At 39.0% G+C, this 20,253-nt stretch overlaps 1 protein-coding gene across 2 annotated transcripts in view; it reads right to left on the bottom strand.

Moving 5' to 3' along the window:
- The window catches only part of PDHX (pyruvate dehydrogenase complex component X), a 76,005-nt gene extending 55,875 nt beyond the window's left edge, over positions 1-20,130 (bottom strand). For both annotated transcript variants that reach the window (XR_003004124.1, XM_024752607.1), the window contains exons 1-2: positions 19,964-20,130; positions 6,023-6,103 (exon numbers count right to left, since the gene is read on the bottom strand). Coding sequence is in view for 1 of the 2 variants with exons in the window: in XM_024752607.1 (XP_024608375.1) it covers positions 6,023-6,103; positions 19,964-20,117 (235 nt within the window). In the remaining variant the exon portion in view is untranslated. The remainder of the gene's footprint in view (positions 1-6,022; positions 6,104-19,963) is intronic.
- Positions 20,131-20,253: the final 123 nt, after the last annotated feature.

Below are 20,253 nucleotides of genomic sequence, written 5' to 3'. Positions count from 1 at the left end.
TGTGCTATGCGGTTGCTTCCCACTAGCTATCTATTTTACATTTGGTAGTGTATATATGTCAATGCTACTCTCTCACTTCGTCCCAGCTTACCCTTCCCCCTCCCCGTGTCCTCAGTTCCATTCTCTATGTCTGCGTCTTTATTCCTGTCCTCCCCCTAGGTTCATCAGAATCACTTTTTTTTTTTGTTTTTTAGATTCTATATATATGTGTTAGCATATGGTTTTTATTTTTCTCTTTTTGACTTACTTTACTCTGCATGACAGTCTCTAGGTCCATCCACCTCACTACAAATAACTCAATTTTGTTTCTTTTTATGGCTGAGTAATATTCCATTGTATATATGTGCCACAACTTCTTTATCCATTCATCTGCCAATGGACACTTAAGTTGCTTCTATGTCCTGGCTATTGTAAATAGTGCTGCAATGAACATTGTGGTACATGTCTCTCTTTTTTTTTTAAGAAGATGTTGGGGGTAGGAATTTATTAATTAATTAATTTATTTTTGCTGCGTTGGGTCTTAGTTTCTGTGCGAGGGCTTCCTCCAGTTGTGGCAAGCGGGGGCCACTCTTCATCGTGGTGCGCGGGCCTCTCACTGTTGTGGCCTCTCTCGTTGCGGAGCACAGGCTCCAGACGTGCAGGCTCAGCAGCCGTGGCTCACGGGCCCAGCCACTCCGCGGCACGCGGGATCCCCCCAGACCAGGGCTCGAACCCGTGTCCCCCGCACTAGCAGGCAGACTCTCAACCACTGCGCCACCAGGGAAGCCCCATGTCTCTTTTTGAACTATAGTTTTCTCAGGGTATATGCCCAGCAGTGGGGTTACTGGGTCATATGGTAGTTCTATTTTAAGTTTTCTAAGGAACCTCCATATTGTTCTCCATAGTGGCTGTATCAATTTACATTCCCACAAACAGTGCAAGAGGGTTCCCTTTTCTCCACACCCTCTCCAGCATTTATTGTTTGTAGATTTTTTGATGATGGCCATTCTGACCGGTGTGAGATGATACCTCACTGTAGTTTTGATTTGCATTTCTCTAATGATTAGTGATGCTGAACAGCCTTTCATGTGTTTGTTGGCAATCTGTACCTTCTTTGGAGAGATGTCTATTTAGGTCTTCTGCCCATTTGGGGATTGGGTTGTTTGTTTTTTTGATATTGAGCCGTTTGAGCTGCTTGTGTATTTTGGAGATTAATCCTTTGTCAGTTGCTTCGTTTGCAAATATTTTCTCCCATTCTGAGGGTTGTCTTTTCATCTTGTTTATGGTTTCCTTTACTGTGCAAAAGCTTTTAATCTATACAATTTTATGAGCGCTAGCCTGGACCACTCAATACCAAGATTTGCCTGGATGACCTCCCATGCCCACTGAATCACATACAGAGACCCCAGAAGTCCTTGCCAGGGCTAGTCTCTGGAATCAGTCAAATCCTCCCAGACCATTTCTCACGCTGAAGCATAATAATGGCTATGGGGCACTCATCTGGTCAATTTCTCTGTGCATCTGTCCAATGAGCCCTAATAAGGGACTGGAGATTCATCTACCCAAAAGTTTAACATGTTGCAGAATGAGTAAAGCATAGGGAGATGGCTAAAAGAATCTATCCCACAGTCAGTACCTGGTTACTCTACAGACACATATGGCAATGACCAGAGGAAGGAAAAAGGAAAAGAAAGCAGCTGCCAGAAAAATAAAAAGTCTCCTTCTCCAGCTTCCTTCACAGTAATTTTTCCTCTGTCCTCCTTCTGCACCATGAGTGCTGTAGCATCCTTATCTCTTTGGCCTTCATATGCTTAGTCTTATTTTTTAAGCACCATACCAAGTATTAAAATCTGGGAAAATAATTATTTACAATAGCCAAGGTATGGAAACAACCTACGTGCCCATCAATGGATAAATGGATAAAGATGTGAGATATAGGGCTTCCCTGGTGGCGCAGTGGTTGAGAGTCTGCCTGCCAATGCAGGGGACATGGTTTCGTGCCCTGGTCCGGGAAGATCCCACATGCCACGGAACGGCTAGGCCCGTGAGCCATGGCCGCTGAGCCTGCGCGTCCGGAGCCTGTGCTCCGCAACGGGAGAGGCCACAACAGTGAGAGGCCCGTGCACTGCCAAAAAAAAAAAAGATGTGAGATATATGCATATATATAATGGAATACTACTCAGCCACAAAAAAGATGAAAATTTCGCTATTTGCAACAACATGGATGGACCTTGAGGGTATTATGCTAGATGAAATAAGTCAAAGAAAGACAAATACTGTAGAATTTCATGATATGTAGAATATAAAAAACAAAACAAAAGAAATGAACAAAGCAAACCAAGTGGGAACAAACACGTAGCTACAGAGAACACAGTAGTGGTTACCAGAGCAGAAGGGCCAGGGGAAGGAGGGGAGGACAAAATGGGCAAAGAAGATCAACTGTATGGTGACAGACGGAAACTAAGTTTTTGGTGGTGAGCATGCTGTAGCATATACAGAAGTAGAAATATAACGTTGTACACGTGAAACAGACAATGGTATAAACCAATGTTACCTCAGTAAAAAAATAAATTTAAAAAAATCTGGCAAAATGGTTGCTATAAACAATAGATTAATATAGCTTTGTAGGTAGTATTGTAGCAAGTATTTTCTTAGTAACAGCAAGATTCAAATTCACTTGGAGCTTATAAAAAGCTGAGGAAAGAGTAGTTTCTCACTCCAAGTTATATCCCAAAGACTACTGACTGGACAACTTTAGAAAATATACATTAGTACAGAAAGTTCAAACACATACAAAAGTTATAAGGAAAGTTAATGAACCAACTTTTACAACTATTACAACTGTCAACTGACTCATGAATACTTATACTCTTATCCTCCCACCAGAGGTATTGTGAAGGTAAGGCCAGACGTACTATCATTTCATATATAAATATTTCAACTCATATCTCTTATAGATAAGATTTTAAAAATTATTAGCATAGTATCATTAAACCTCTAAAATGATTAATTCCTTAATCTAATTAAACATATAATTTTCAAATTCCCCAAATGTTTTATTTGCTTGAATCATCAACAAAGTAAGTTCCCTACATTGGAACCGGTCTCTTAAATCTCCTTGAAGCTATAGGTTCCTCTACCTCCTTCCTTTCCCCATCTTCCCATCCCTTGACATTTATTTGTTGACGAAACTGGCCTGTAGAAATCCCCACAGTCTGGGTTATGCTGATATACTCCTCATGGTGTCATTAGATACATGCCTTTTCCCCCTATATTTCCTGGAAATTGGTAGCAAGAACTACAGGCTTGATCAATTCAGCTCAATTTTCTGGCAAGACAACCTTATAGCTGGTGGTACTATCTGGTTTTCTCTCTTACTGTGATATTAGCAACCACTGATGGTCACTGGCTATATCCCTTAATTCATTAGAGACTGCAAAATTGTGATACAGTGACATTCTATCATTCCTCCATCTTTTAAGAGTTGGGATATGCCAATAATTAGAAACTTATCATCACCTACTACTTGGTTGCTCTAAGCTACAGTTCATATAGGAAAGGCAGGGAAAAATACTTGAGTCTTTCCACCTATTACCAGTTTTCAAAATGAGTTAATTTACTAGCATCCCCCAAAAGCAGACCAACTATTAGTATTTTTCTTTAGTATTATTGTGAGCTTCAAATTTAAATATATTTAATGTGTTTCAATACACTGTAGATATTATTCTTACTGATCCTCAAATTGTCCCATTTTTGGCTCCTGAGTCCTTTAGGACGCCCTCAGGAGTTTTTGATAACTGTTTTCCTTTCTAAATTGACAAGATGTTCCAAGCTCATCTTGTACATTTCCTGCCCCAGACCTGGAAGTAGCTATTTTCCAAGGAGCTTTGGTTTACTTTAGTAGGAAATGACATTAGATGCTATAGTCTCACTGTTAGGGGTGCTCATTGCTAGTGGGTTTGTCATTTTTCCAGGCCCTGCCATGAAAAAGAGCTAGAAAATTTACCATCACAGGATCTTTCCTTAACCTTAGCTATCTTTCAGCTGTTTTTCCTTTAAACCACACTCAAATGCTGGATTCCCAATAATATCACCTTAATCACTCATTTGCTTTATCCCATAATTTTAAAAAACCTTAGAATAACAATACCAACATAACCACTATAATACTATTACTCTAAACAGTTTAAGATATTTTTAGAGATGTCATTGTCCTTTAATTACAATCTAGTAGCAATAGATAGTCAAGTTTGTTGACATCTGAAATAGCCCCTCCCTGCATGGTTGTTATATCAGCAACTCAATATATAATTAGGTTCTCCTATTTCAATTGGTTTCCATTTTTAGGGATCTTTTAAAATTAAATTCTGTGTTAAAATTATGCAAAATATGTATATGGTTCCAAGTTAAGGAGACAAAACAAGATGTATTCAGAGAAGTCTAGCTTCTGCTCCTCTCTCCACCCACCACACTGTTTCCTCCATCACACTACAAATAACCATTTTTTTGTTAAGTTTCTGTTTTATCCTTTTTTAAAAAAAATTTCCAAATATTAGTATTCCCATCCCTTTCTTCAATGAATGATACACACTATATCTATTAGTCACCACCCTGCTTTTTTCCCCTGAAAGTCACTCTACAATAGTAAAAAGAGACACTCTTCCTTCCTTTCTATAGTTGTGGATATAGTATATGTTATTCATCAAATTGTGTACTGACCAACAGATGGATTGTTTCTAACTTTTGCTATTACAAACACTGCTGCAATAAATAGCCTCATATGTGCAACTTTTCTTATTTTTGCCTTGAGATAGGATCCCTAGAAATAGAACTGCCTGGCAAAAGGGTAAATATAAATGTAAGTTTTCTAGGTATTGACAAGTTCTCTCACCTAGGTCTTATACCATTTTGCATTTCCTACAGCAATGTTTGAGAGTGCCTGCTTCCCCCCATTCCCTCCACAGTCTCATCAACAGAATAACTTGTCAAACTTTTTAATTTCTGTCAATATGATTGGTAAGAAATGATATATCAGTGTAGTATTAATCTACATATTTATTAGTACAAATATTAAATAGCTTTTCATATGTTAGAGGCAATTTGCAGTTCTTTTTCTGCAAACCATCTGTTCTTATATCTTGCTGAGTTGATAGTTTTCTTATTCTCTATTTTTTAGAAATACTAACCCTTTGTGATTAAAAACTGCAAATACCCTTCTCCAATTTGTCATCTTTTTTACTTTATTTATTATGTTTTCAGCTATAATAAAGTTATTATTTTTACCATAAAATTTATCTATATTTCCCTTATTGCATCTGGATTTTGAGTTGTAGTTAGGGTGTTTATCCACTTCCAGGTTCAGAGGAATTCACCAGCCTTTTTCCTAGTACTTGTCTGGTTTCATTTTTGTATATTAAGTGACTGATTCACTTGTAATTTATTATTGGGATAGTACAAAGACTAAATCTAATATCGTCTTCCTTCATTATTTAAACACTAAATATTCATGTCTACTTCCTCATTTTCCATTCAGTTCTGTTAGTCTGTCTTTTTAAGCACCAATACCACAGTTTTTATTATAAAGGCTTAATAACATGTTTCAATATCTAGTAGGTCTACAGCTCTCCTCTGCTGCTCTTCTTTAATGAGAGTTTTTCTTATTATTCTTACTTATCTATTCTTTCCAATGAAATTTATAATCAGCTTGCCTAGTTACAGGAAGCACACACAAAGAATCATTATAAAGTCACAAGTTAACTTTAGGGGATTGACAAATTTATGATGTTGAAACTAAAAGCTAAGAATAAGAACTAAAACTTGGAAAAAAGCATTAAAATAGTTTACCATTCTCTGCTTGTGAAAAGATACAGGCTGAACCCAGAAAACCTTTGCTACATTACCATGAGAAATTTTTATTTAAACAATTAAGATTAATAAGCAAAGGAACCAATCATTTCATGTATATCATGTATTGTGTAAACCACCTGATTAGGAAAACACCAAAATGATCAAATAACACAGGTATTAGAAATGCATTGCTCACCTTCCTTTTTCAGCCATTTCACAATGTTCCCTTCTTCCATTGTAGGAGACAGTGATGGCATTAGTATCGTAATAGGATCAGCTGAAATTGAAAAAAGGAAAGATTAAACACAAAAAATAATGCACCTCATGAGGCAGCAACAACAAGTTCAAGTAAATTAATATCTAATTCAATTTGAGAAAAAAAATATTCCACAGTCTGAAAGACACAAAACTGGTCAAACTAAGTGTTCAGTAATCTTTTCTGGAATATTTTCAACTCCTTTTTCATAGTTCCCCAAGCCCTCTATGCATATTTTCAAGCCAGGTGCTTACAAGATTAAAAAAAAGAAAAGCTGATTTATGTTTCATCTTCTCCTTCCCCTTTTGTTGCTGCAAAAAAATATTTACAAGTAGAATGACCAAAGGAAAAGACAGAAAAAAAAACAAAAAAACTAAAGTCCTGATAACCTGCAACAGAAGAATTATTAGACTTACAACAGAATAATCAAGATTAAACTTTAGAAACTGGTTGTGTTTTTACTTTAATCTAATATTACACTATTCAGAAATCAAAGGTTCTTGCTAAGTGTGAAAAGCAGAGGTTTGCTTTGTTAAGAATGATAGGGTAAGTGAACTTAAGTAGTTAAATTAATCTCAGATTGTGTTTCATACCACAGTTCAGCTAGGGATCCAAAACGATAGACTCAAACCAGGGTGACCTCTCAATAAAGCATAGCCACTTTTTCCTTAGGTATCAAAAAAGGAGACACGCTATATATTTGGCCAGATGTGCTTCCCGATAATTCCACTGTCCAGGACCATACTTAAAGAGTGCACAGCTGTTAGATTACAATTTACATAAAGTTTATACTAATAAAATAGTTCACAGAGTGCTCCAGTTCTTATTTAGCAGTAGCCATAGTAACAAATTACATTGCCTGAAATCTTCCACAAAACCTATTCTCTCCTCAGATTATTCAACTCTCTGACCCAAAAAAGCAAAATACACCACATCTGACATAATTCAAATGTGGAAAAGGGTAGAATAGGGCTTTTTTTCCCCATTGATGTTTTAGGGTTAAAAATAAGGGAATCGATATCAAAAAAACAAACAACCCAATCAAAAAATGGGCAGAAGACTTAAATAGACATTTCTCCAAAGAAGATATACAGATTGCCAACAAACACATGAAAGGATGCTGAACATCACCAATCATTAGAGAAATGCAAATCAAAACCCGGTGAGGTATCACCTCACACTGGTCAGAATGGCCATCATCAAAATATCTACAAACAATAAATATTGGAGAGGGTATGGAGAAAAGGGAACCCTCTTGCACTGTTGGTGGGAATGTAAATTGATGCAGCCACTACGCAGAACAGTATGGAGGTTCCTTAAAAAACTAAAAATAGAACTACCATACGACCCAGCAATCCCACTACTGGGCATATACCCTGAGAAAACCATAGTTCAAAAAGAGACATGTACCACAATGTTCAATGCAGCACTATTTACAAATAGCCAGGACATGGAAGCAACCTAAGTGTCCATCGACAGATGAATGGATAAAGAAGATGTGGCACATATATACAATGGGATACTACTCAGCCATAAAAAGAAACGAAATTGAGTTATTTGTGGTGAGGTGGATGGACCTAGAGACTGTCATACAGAGTGAAGTAAGTCAGAAAGAGAAAAACAAAAACCGTATGCTAACATGTATATGGAATCTAAAAAAAAAAAAGGTTCTGATGAACCTAGGGGCAGGACAGGAATAAAGATGCAGACGTAGAGAATGGACTTAAGGACATGGGGGTGGGGGGCAGGGTAAGCTGGGAGGAAGTGAGACATCAGCATTGACATATATATAAAATAGATAGCTTGTGGGAAGCAGCCCCATAACACAGGGAGATCAGATCGGTGCTTTGTGACCACCTAGAAGGGTGGGATAGGGAGAGTGGGAGGGAGGCTCAAGAGGGAGGAGATATGGGGATATATGTATACATACAGCTGATTCACTTTGTTATATAGCAGAAACTAACACAACTGTAAAGCAATTATATACTCCAATAAAGATGTGTTAAAAAAAAATAAGGGGGGCTTCCCTGGTGGCGCAGTGGTTGAGAGTCTGCCTGCTAATGCAAGGGACACAGGTTCGAGCCCTGGTCTGGGAGGATTCCACATGCCGTAGAGCAACTAGGCCCGTGACCCACAACTACTGAGCCTGCGCGTCTGGAGCCTGTGCTCCGCAACAAGAGAGGCCGCGATAGTGAGAGGCCCGCGCACCGCGATGAAGAGTGGCCCCCGCTTGCCACAACTAGAGAAGGCCCTCGCACAGAAACGAAGACCCAATACAGCAAAAATAAAAAAACAAATTAATTAATAAATTCCTACCCCCAACATCTTCTTTAAAAAAAAAATAATAAGGGAATTGAATGCTAATGTTAAATGTAGTTAAATATTTCCTTTGGGGAACTGAACTAATGTTATTGTAATTTCAAATGGAGAGTTCCTATGGCTTCATGGTAAAGAAGTGCCATTTCTGAAGCATTTGGAAGGAAGCTTTTATCCTCCCGTCACTGTTCATTCACTCCCCTCTAAAGGACTGGGAAAAGGATCCAGGCAAATACAACTGCCTCAGCCTTTTCCTCATTTTAAGACCTGTCTGCCTATAGGGAACCTGTATTTTCCTTTCAGTTCTATGCACTAGGCATAAATGGACCTGCCTTTCAAAGGCAGATAGTAAGCCCACCTCTCTCTATTCCTGCCATCAGGGCCCAGTGGGTGCTGGGAAGCAATTCAGGATGTGTGTTTGCTTTGTATACACAAACTGTCTCTCTCAAACAAAAGCCCAAAGTCTAAACAGGGGTTGTACTGAGGAGTCCAACTGCAGAAGGCCACAGATATAAGTCACATTTTCCAATACAACAAAACCATCAACATTAAAACTGTTACTCTGATCTCCATCTGTCTGGTTTTTGCCTTCTCAATTGGTACCAATCTACAAGGATAGAAATGTAGAATCATCACTCTCAATACCCCAACAATGATAGAGCCTGAACCAAATTCTAAGTCAACACGCCCATTTCATCAATGAGAAAACTACAATCCACTGATTAAGGGATTTGAATTCTGCCTAACTCTCAAGGCTGTCCTCTCCTACACTGTACCACTGCTCATCGTTAATTGATTATCCTTACCAATATGGATTATCACCTAATTAATCATTGGTTATTTATAGCCTATTCATCCAGAAATTCAAACAGAACCAGACATATCAAATCCATGTGAGCATTCTTCACGTGTCCAATCAAGCAGCCTAACAATCCCTCTCTATCAAAAAGTTCAAGCCTGGCGCTACGAGATGCAATATTTCAAAATCATATACACAGTAAATTTATACATCAAATAGAGTTCCACTACAAAGAAGCAAAATAAATGAACTTCTATGATTCTATGTCCAGATTCCAATTTATGACAAATATCAACTCAGTTCTCTCAAAACAAAGTCTCTCTTCAATATTTTTATACCTTGGTTCTAGTTGCCATGATACAATTAATATTTATTTCATGCTTCTCCCTCCTATTACAATCTCTCACCTACGAGACCGTCACATTTTTCCTGACATTAAGTACTTCATTATGAAACTTTTTGCGTTTTATGAATTACCACATCAAGAATCTTAAAATTTTTCATATTTAAAAAATAAAAAGAACATAATCACTCCTCATACAGCCACCCTTCATAGATGAGTTGAAACCGCTTCTCTGAATGACAATAAAATATAAAAATTCTGTAATAGATCATTATCCTTACTCTGAAATGAAGGTGACAAAAACCAAAGAAAGACATTTTGGACGTTTCCATTATTCGGTACTATCTTGATTGCTTATACTGACTTACATGGAGAGTACAACGTGCAGTGTGTTTTCTGCTAAATCTAACTAACCTATCCTCAGATGCTCATGCTAGAAAATTATTTTTAAAAGGAAGCATTAATTTACTAATAATAATGCATATTTCATTCTAGTATATCCTCTTTCAACCTGAACATTATATACATCTTTTCCAAATATTTTTTTTTCCAGTGGGAAAGTAATTATATAATCATAATATCAGTTTTGAATGACAGGGCTGCATATAACTAATATCTGGCCTTTATGGCTGCCATCAATTCTACTGAACATAGTGTGGGCTTTTCTAGATTCCTTGGAATTTTAACCTACACATAATGTTGTTTAATTTCATTAGGAATTATACGGAGCTTCCCTTCTCATTCCAATAAGCAGTACATTCTACTTTTTTCCTGTCAAACTGAGGAGGCCTTGAAATGGGCCCCAATTACAGTTCCTACTCATAACTGGACACAACTATAAGAATAAAGGAAATGCAGTTTTTTACTCCACTGGTCATACAGGTTATTTCAATTAGTACTCAAAAAATACCCCAAATTTTGTTAGACTTTAACCCTTTTGTAGTCATTTTAGTGTTCTATTTCTTTTCATCAAGCTAACAAAGTATACCTAATGGCTTATAAAGTCTGCCCTTCTAGAGCAGTTAAAAAACATATTTAAAAACTTGTAAGGTAACTACCGTAATGTACGTTGTTCCAGTTTATATTTAAATATACTTATTTTAACAGCAGAGTCTCACAAATCCGTCACAACTGTCTTAATCTCTTTTTTTATTGCCTCAATATAATGACACAATAAGCTGAAATTTTTCACTCAGTATATTGCTGCTTTACCTTCCTTCTCAGGCACATGAGCAAATGATCAATCACTGAATCTTACAGCAAACTACACTAATCTAATTTCTTGTTCTCTAGAGGATTTCTTTTATCTCAAAACACTTGTACTTCAGCAAAACCTATAAAAGCTTTAAACTGATGATCTATACATCAATTCTAAAAGGTTTCCAGATTAAAAAAAAAAGATTAATATAAGCAAACTCTTAAAATACAAATGCAGAACAAATAGCTTTGTGGCTAATAATGAAGCAGATCTAAGCCCCATTACTCTGACTGAATTAAGGAAATTCCACAATTTACTTATGGTACTGCTTGGACGTCATGCTCTAGTCCATTTATACATCCAAACACAAAAATCATGAAATGAAGACAGATAAATTGAAGAAATAAATTACCCTGTACTTTTTTAGTGCAGCTCTCTGTTCCTTATATTAATTTGCTTCTTTTTTAATAGGAAGAGATGCTGCTCATTTAATCACCTCTCTTTTCCAATGCAAGAACTCATTAAATAAAATTGACCTTTAAAATTTCTGCTTAAATAAAACAATTCTGCCACCTGCAGGCTGGATGAAATAAAGCCATAAGACGTAAAGGTAATTTCAAAATCAATACCAGGGCATAGAATAATATTAATACTGCAGTTTTGAATAAAGGTAAAGCAATTTTTGTTTTTTGTTTTGTTTTTTGTTTTTGCGGTACGCGGGCCTCTCACTGTTGTGGCCTCTCCCGCTGCAGAGCAACAGGCTCTGGACGCGCAGGCTCAGTGGCCATGGCTCACGGGCTCAGCCGCTCCACAGCATGTGGGATCCTCCCGGACCGGGGCACGAACCCGTGTCTCCTGCATCGGCAGGCGGACTCTCAACCACTGCGCCACCAGGGAAGCCCAGCAATTTTTTAAAAGATAAGTGCTTGTCATATGGGTCTTCTTTGTTCAAATACTTATTTTGGCATAAGAATAGATTGAAAATGTCACAAATACTTACTTTGGTATAAGAATAGATTGAAAATGTCACAAATACTTATTTTGGTATAAGAATACATTGAAAATGTCAATGAACAACAATAGAAAATGTATGCGTAATAGTTTGTGAGAAAATATCATTTAGAGTAATACATGTAATGAAAGACGCCCACAAACAGTATATATGGCATAATCCAATTTCTACCTGCTTAGCTTGTATGTACACAAAGACTGAAAGGATATACTCCAAAATGACAATAGTACCTATCTCTAGTTGATGGTTTTTATTATACCTGCTTTTTATTTCTTTGTTTCTTGTTACTTTTAAACAAAAACCCACAAGAACAGGGAGAAAAGAAGGAACAATAGAACACAATTTTGGAAGCAGAAAAGTAAATAATGTAGATAGAAATAATTGACTAGAAAGCTGAATGCTAAACTAGAAGTGGAGAAAGCTGAGATAATCAACCTGGTTTATACAAGAATTTCCCAAAGGCCCAAGAACTGGCAGTACTGAGGACCTCTGGAAACACTGGGGGCGGTGGGGTGGGAGGTTTGGGTAAATGCTATTTAAGTGCTGGGTAACACCACCCTCATTCAGCCGAAGACTGGAGGTTGTTTCCTCTGCAGAGGTAAAAGAGAAGACCTTCGGAACAGAGGTTGAACCTACACACCTGGAGATACTGTATATAGAAATTGCAAAAGTAAGTTAACTGAGAGATCAGCTGAAGTGACTGACAATAACAGAAATTGTGCTAAAAAGCTATTAGATGGTGTGGGATGAATCAGTAATAGTTACAGAGAAAACTGAAGAAAAAATTTTAAAGGCAACGACTTGAAAAAAAGCAAAAAGAAAGAAAGGTAACAATCATAATATGGGACGATATAGGACAATTCTCAGTTAAGCATTATTTGTTTGGTGTAAGCACTGAATATAGATTTAATTAAGAATTGCAAAATAACTACATTGGGTGAATGGTGGAAAGAAAACGGGGATGACTGATCAGAAGTCATACACAGATAATATACAACATATATAATATATAACATAAAATAGAGAGGTGAACAAATGTCAGAGGACACTTAGAAGCAACAAGAGACAAAACTTGTTGCTTCTAAGGAGGAAGATGACTGGGGGAGCAGGGAGAGATGGGTCAGAGACCCATCGTATTGTTATAAGCCTTTTAGTACCATTTGACTATTTAAACTATATGCATGCACGACTGTGTTAAAATATTTTATTATTTAATAAAATGACTTTTTTTTTTTTTTTACCTTAAGCAGCAGCACACCACTGTGATTTAGAGAACAGGCCCTGGAGCCAAACTGCCTAGGTTCAAATTATCAATCCAGCACCTACAAGTTACCTAGTCATTCTGTGCTCTGATTGCCTCTTCTGTAAAATAAAGAGTTTGGTAAGGTCTAAACAAGGTTACACATGCCAAGTCATTACGATGGAGTCTGGCAAAAAGTAAGTCTCAAAACTGTTAGCTGTTTATTATTAATAGGCAGCCCAGAAATGGTTAAGGGTAGACTCTGAAGGCAGCCAGACAGTTGGCTAGATGTATCACAATATCCTACTTTACAATTTCTTCCTCAGTAATGAGCCATGGATTCACAGGTTCCTTTCACCTTCATAATCTAAACATGAAGGTTTCCTTTCTACTCTTTACCTTATCCAGCCTTGTCCTCATTGCTAAAGTACACTAACTCTTGAACTCTCTTTTAACTGTACTGCACATTTGAAAACCAAACTCTCATTAATGTCACTGGCAAATGTTTTACTTTCTGTGGTACTGTCATATTGACTACCAAAGCTAAAGGGTAAAATTAGGCATTCAACAAATGCTTTCTGAGCTCCTGCTATCCTAGCCTCAGACCCACATAAGACCAGAATCTTGACCTCAAAGGATTATAGTTTAAATGGGAAGTCAAGACAAATACACAAGTACTAGAGGGTAGCATATAAACGTGCTGTGAGAATGCCAAAGAGCTGAGAGTCGAGATTCTAGCTGTTCAAAAATGGAAATCTTCATTTGTGTGCTAGTACCACTTTATACTCATTAGAATGGCTATTATCAAAAAATAACCAGAAAACAAGGTGTTGGCAAGACGTGGAGAAATTAGAGCCCTTGTGCACTGTTGGTGGAAAAGTAAAACAATGCGGCTTCTGTGGAAAAACAACCCAATGGTTCCTCAAAAAATTAAACATTGAATGACCATTTATTTGATCAGGCAACCTCACTTCTGGGTATACACCCAAAATAACTGAAAGCGGGAACTCGAACAGGTGTTGCACAGCCATGTTCACGGCAGCATTATTCACAATGGCCAAAAGGTGGAAACAGACCAAGTGTCCATGGATAGATGAATGCATAGACAAAATATTGTGGTATATACATCCAATAAAATGTGATTCGGCCTTAAAAAGGGATGAGATTCAGATATCTGCAACAACATGGATGAAACTTGAAGACATTATGCTAAGTGAAATAAGCCAGACACAAAAAGACAAATATTTTATGATTCTGCTTTTATGAGGTACCTAGAAGAGGCAAATTCACAGGGAAAGTAGAAGAGTGGTTACCAGGGGCTAGGGAGAGGGGAGAATGGGGAGTTGTTGTTTAATGGGTACAGAGTTTCAGTTTGGGATTATGAAAAAGTTCTGGAGACAGTGGTAATAGCTGCACACAATGTGAGCACTCTTAATGCCCTAGAACTAAACACTTAAAAATAGTTAAAATGGTAGATTTTATATATATTTTACAATAAAAATAACTTTTAATTTAAAAAATCTGCTGAGCAAATAAAACAAGGTGAGGGACCAGCAGAGATATTCCAGGTGAGGGAAACATCATATGCTAATAAAGAGGTGGGAATTACAGTTTAGTTTGGCTAAAGAGTAGAATGTAATGAAAATGAAAAGTAGGCCATGTAAGTTAAAAAAAGTATGTTGGGACTACTGACTTATGGTAGGTAGCCATAGTACCTTCTAGTACACTCTAATACCTAGTTAATGGGTTTGACATTATTTAAATAGCAATGGAAAGACATGAAAAAAATTTCGAGTGAGTAAAATAAATAACCACAATAAAAAAATTGAACTTGTTTACAGTTCCACAGACATGGCTATGTTCACAAAGCTCTAATTTACAAAAAAGAAAAGAAAAACTGCACATGCTTTGACACGGTCACAACTATAAACCCTGCAGAAAAGCTAAAATAATGGGATTTTAAATACAAAGTGAAGATACCCATGAACATGTTACCTGTTCTCCTTTACTGACTTAGAACACTTGTCCTGAGAGACTGAAAAGGCATGTTAAGGACCAGATCCTTCTAAGAAAAGAAAGGAAAGTAAGGGGACCCAGTTGCAGTAGAGGAACTATTTTATTGTTTGATCAGAGAAGGCGTCCTCTGACAAAGTGAGTAGAGCTGAATGGAGGAAGCCATGCAAATCTCTGAAAGAGAGCCTTCGAAACTGAGGAAACAGCAAGCACAAGAATGAGCAGAGGGCTTCCCTGGTGGTGCAGTAGTTGAGAATCCGCCTGCCAATGCAGGGGACTCAGGTTTGAGCCCTGGTCCGGGATGATCCCACATGCCGCAGAGCTGCTAAGCCTGTGCGCCACAACTACTGAGCCCGAACTCTACAGCCCACAAGCCACAATTACTGAGCCCACGTGCTACAACTACTGAAGCCCACGCACCTAGAGCCCATGCTCCACAACAAGAGAAGCCACCGCAATGAGAAGCCTGCACACTGCAATGAAGAGTAGCTCCTGCTTGCCGCAACTAGAGAAAGCCCACGTGCAGCAACGAAGACCCAATGCAGCCAAAAATAAATAAATTAAAAATATTAAAAAAGAACATAGAAAAAATAAATTGTATGTTTACCCACATAAGAAAAATAAATTAAAAATAATTTTTTTAAGTTAAAAAAAAAAAAGAATGTGCAGGGAGCATGCTTGGTATGTTCAGAACTCACCAAGGGAGCCTGTGTGCTGGAGTGGAGTGAGTGTGAGGTGAGGCATGGTCAGAGCTGAACTCAGAGAGGTGGAGGATTCATATCATATTGTGCTTTGTAAACCACAGTTAAGGACTTCAGATTTCATTCTGAGTTTAATGAGGAGCTCTTGGAGGGTTTTCAGCAGAGGAGTAACATGATCTGATTTATAATTTAAAAGCAGCACTCTGAAAGCTGCATGGAGAATGGCCGGCACTGGGCCAAGGGTGGTGGTAGAGACATCTATGGGGACACTCCTGCAATAATCTAGATTAGAGGTGGTGGTAGCTTGCACCAGTCTAGTTGGTAGCAGAAGTGGTGAGGAGTGGTCAGATTACATTTAAAAGGTAGAGTCAACAAGAATTTCTGATAGTTTGGATGTGGCATATGAAAGTCAGGAGTCAAGGATGACTCGAGTTAGGAGTACAAGTAAAAAAACCCCAAAATCCAAATTAGATGCCATAGCTCCAAAAGGAACATTTTTCTTTCTATAAAAAGTGCCCCAGGGGCTTCCCTGGTGGCGCAGTGGTTGAGAGTCCGCCTGCTGATGCAGGGGACACGGGTTCATGCCCCGGTCCGGGAAGATCCCACGTGCCGCAGAGCGGCTTGGCCCGTGAGCCATGGCTGCTGAGCCTGTGTGTCCGGAGCCTGTGCTCCGCAATGGGAGAGGCCACAACAGTGAGAGGCCCGCGTACCGGGAAAAAAAAAAAAAAAAAAAGTGTCCCAGAAGCCTACATATAGACTTGATTCCTATTCAGCTATTCAAATGTAGACAGAAAAATCCCATTAAAAATCAGGTCAGTTATAAAGAGCCTGTGCTTACTCTTGTGCAAAGCACTGGCCTAGGGAAACAACCCAAGGAAACTACATTTGATTCTTCCAAGTGTAGAAACTACAATTGCTCTCTTCCCCTCTCTTAGCATGAGACCTACCATACAGACACACACAAGCCAGGACTTGATCGTATCAGTGCTAAAGCTGAGGCATCAATATAAAGTGTAATGACTGATGGGTAATTCAGGTGGGTTGGGGAGGCATCTCCCATCTGCCCTTCCAGATCTATTCATCAACCCTCCCCCATACTACTATATGGGCTACATCAACAGGCCTCCTTGCTTTGGCCTCCAGTTGGGTTCTGCCAATGAGCAGAATACACAGGAGACTGAAAGGAGAGAGAAGAGTGAGGTCAGGACATTTTTTTCGCCAGCCCCCTCCTTGAAGGGTTGCCTGGCCTGGCTGGATCCTTTAACTGAAGGGCACAGCTCCATTAGAGGTCCTCCCACAGGCTCCCTCCTCCCCAGTTCCAGGAAGTGCTCGCTTCCCATGCCTCTTCAAGCCAAGGGGTGGTCACAGCACCTTACTCAAAACAGCCCATTAGGGCTTCCCTGGTGGCACAGTGGTTGGGAGTCCGCCTGCCGATGCAGGGGACACGGGTTCGTGCCCCGGTCCGGGAGGATCCCACATGCTGCGGAGGGTGTGGGCCCATAAGCCATGGCCGCTGAGCCTGCGCGTCCGGAGCCTGTGCTCCGCAACGGGAGAGGCCGCAACAGTGAAAGGCCTGCCTACCGCAGAAAAAAAATACAAAAAAACAGCCCATTAGTACAGCACCATCTCTACACCCTAAATTCACAAAAATAGTCACTTATAAAACTCTCCTCAAATTACCCATTTCTAGAGTGTCATCGATTCCCTTGCCAGGAGCCTGTAAAAAGATTTAAGAGGGTGGCATTGAAGTAATAAGAAAAATTTCAAACCACAAGGAAGGTCACTCCATTTGAAGGAACAATATGAGAAAAGAAAGGAAAGAGAAGTACAGATGTTTAGGTAAAGGTGAATGATCGGATGAGCCTAAATGCACAAACTTAACCCAAACCCAGATATGAATCAAAATTTCCAGATAACTGCCTTTGTTGTAGTCACCTGTGTAAATGTATCAAGAGTCATTTGTTTTTAGTTCAAACCCCTATATTAAAATGCACCTTTCTTGTTCTCAGATATGGCAAATACCCTTGCAAAGTAGCACAATTATTTTCTGTAGGAAATGACCAAAATGTTCATGGTAATAGCCTGGAGACTAGGTAGCATTTATAGATAAATTACAGGGAGATCTACAAGTTCCCTAGAATCACATACAAAATTTTGCATGTATGCATTTTTCTGAAGAAGTGGTATAGCTTTTATCAGTTTTCAAATAGGTTTATGCCTCTCTAAAAATCAGTGCTAGTAGATTCCCAAAGAAACTCGCCTGGATTTAAATTTACCAACCTTAATTCTGCCCTAGAAATGTTTCATTAACACAAGAAAGGCCTTGATTGAAGAAAAGTATCCAGTAGATCACCAGCTATAGTAAATGTATTCCTTACCAAGTACAAAAAATAAAGAGCCACCATACACTCCATTTTGTTTACAGAATCTGTTGATTCCTTCATACACTTAGCACTGAATGATACATTTATAAAGACCCTGCTGGAACTGTAAGGTATGTCAGAATGGCTGCAGAACTATTTTCTCTGGATGAAATAAACCAAACACTTCAGAAGAGGTTTCAGCTTGCAATATCGGTCTTCTTGGTATTAAACTATAAAATTTAAATTCTACATGAATCCCAGTTTATTCTGCAATCTTGGAACAAGGGCAAAAAGAAATCACCACTCAAGAGTGTAGGAAAAGAATGAACACATGCATAAGAGTTTGGGGATTTACACATTTTTTCATAAAGGGAAATGATGCTCAAGACAACAATAATGTGTATTTAAGAGTATATCATCTTAGAAACTTACAGCGAGGTCAGTGACATATACTTTAACTCTTAAATGGTCTTACCATCCTTTATACACAGTCTGGAATTTTAGTACCTTATTTAAAATAATGCTATCATGACGATTGCTGAAATACCATTTCACAATGTAGATATTACCAGAATATATCACTTATTAAAAAAAAAAGTCTCATCACTGGATCTTAAAATCTCAGTGAAATCATCTTAACATTAACTTCATGTAACATTTTTCTGAGCCTCAAGTAGCTCAGAATATGTAGGCAATGCCTACTGCACCTAATTTTTCATATTACAATTCATCCTGTGGAGTGACTGAATGATGCGCAGGTAATAATACACTCAGTACCTGCCCGCCACCCATGTGAAGAAAAATAATGCCGGGCACACTATATTACATAGTATTAAACACCGTAAGAATTATGTTAATTGTGTCAATACCACTCTTTAATGACAACTTTCTATAATAAATTTTGTGAACAAAGAAGAATTTCAATGACTATCCAGCTCTACAAGGGTTAATTCATAACCCACTCAAGTTGCCCAGCCACAGTGCGACCTGAGAGTAATTCAGGATGAAGCACTCTGCTCTGGATAAACAGGCCCTTAGATAGTTCGAAGCATCTCTCAGGAAGAATTTCAATGACCCTGGATTCTTACATCTCCCTATTCATAGAAATATACTAAAACCATTAACATGAGATATCTGTTCTTTGTGATTAGCAGTAATCTTTTACCAAGATATATGCTTGACTGTATGTATTTCCTAGACAAAAAAATTCATATACAATCTGGCTTCCCCCCTACCTCTGCAGAGCAGTTCCTCGGAGCTGAGTGGCTGTCTCCCGTTCTATAATCGTCAGTAAGCCGCTGAATAAAACTTAAACTCACAACTCTTATGTTGTATGTCTTTAAGTCGACATCTTCTTGGTAAGATTCCCCTCCTAAATTTTCACTCTTTCAGGCTCATGTTTTGGTTAAACATTCTTCCTGACCTATGTCTAATGGCTGGACATTTACAAATTGGCTCCTTTACCACAGTCGTCGCGTGGAGCAACCCAAGTGGCCTCGAAGGTCTCGCAATAGAAACAGGTCAGGAGAATGAATAAAAACGGCTAACGGTGACGTTTAAATCTCAACAAACTTGGTCAACCTAACAACTCTAAAGAAACCTGAAATGTGACTGGGAAAAGGCCCGAGAGATGCCTCACAACCCAAATTCCAAGGCAAGGTCACGGAGAAGCCATATCACCCAGGCGGCCAGCGACGGAATCAAGTTCTCCTAGTTTGCCCAAAAGCCCTTTGCGGCATGCAGTAGGCCACGTCAGCAGACTCCTCCCCGAGAAAAAGCCAAGGGAACAGTGAGCCCCTGGCAACTCACACCCAGATGCAGGCCTTCAATCAAAAAGCTCCAGCCCCAGGCCCATTGCTCAGATACACAGAAGCTGAGCGAGCCCCAGCCACTCACCTCGCAGCCACTGCGTGCTGTGAAACCATCTCCAACTAGCTCCACGGCCGGCAGACCACCCAGCAGCCCCCTTAACCAGCCCTGGGCTTCCGCAGAAGCCCAAGAGGCAACGCAGCAACCGCTGATCACAGCCTAGCCTCCAGGAGGCCGCCATCTTCCCGGCCTTCTCCCGGGCTGCCCTCTGCACAGCCTGATCGCCCAGTCATCAAGGCCCTCTCAGGACCCGCCTCCCACCCTGTTGGACACGCCCCCTGGACGCCAGCCGCCCCTCTGAGCCTTGGAATCAAGCT

The sequence above is a fragment of the Neophocaena asiaeorientalis genome, unplaced genomic scaffold (assembly GCF_003031525.2).
Source record: "Neophocaena asiaeorientalis asiaeorientalis breed wild unplaced genomic scaffold, Neophocaena_asiaeorientalis_V1.1 scaffold196, whole genome shotgun sequence".
Taxonomy (NCBI): domain Eukaryota; kingdom Metazoa; phylum Chordata; class Mammalia; order Artiodactyla; family Phocoenidae; genus Neophocaena; species Neophocaena asiaeorientalis.
The sequence above is the reverse complement of the archived record's forward strand: the minus strand, read 5'-3'. Positions and strand labels throughout refer to the sequence as shown.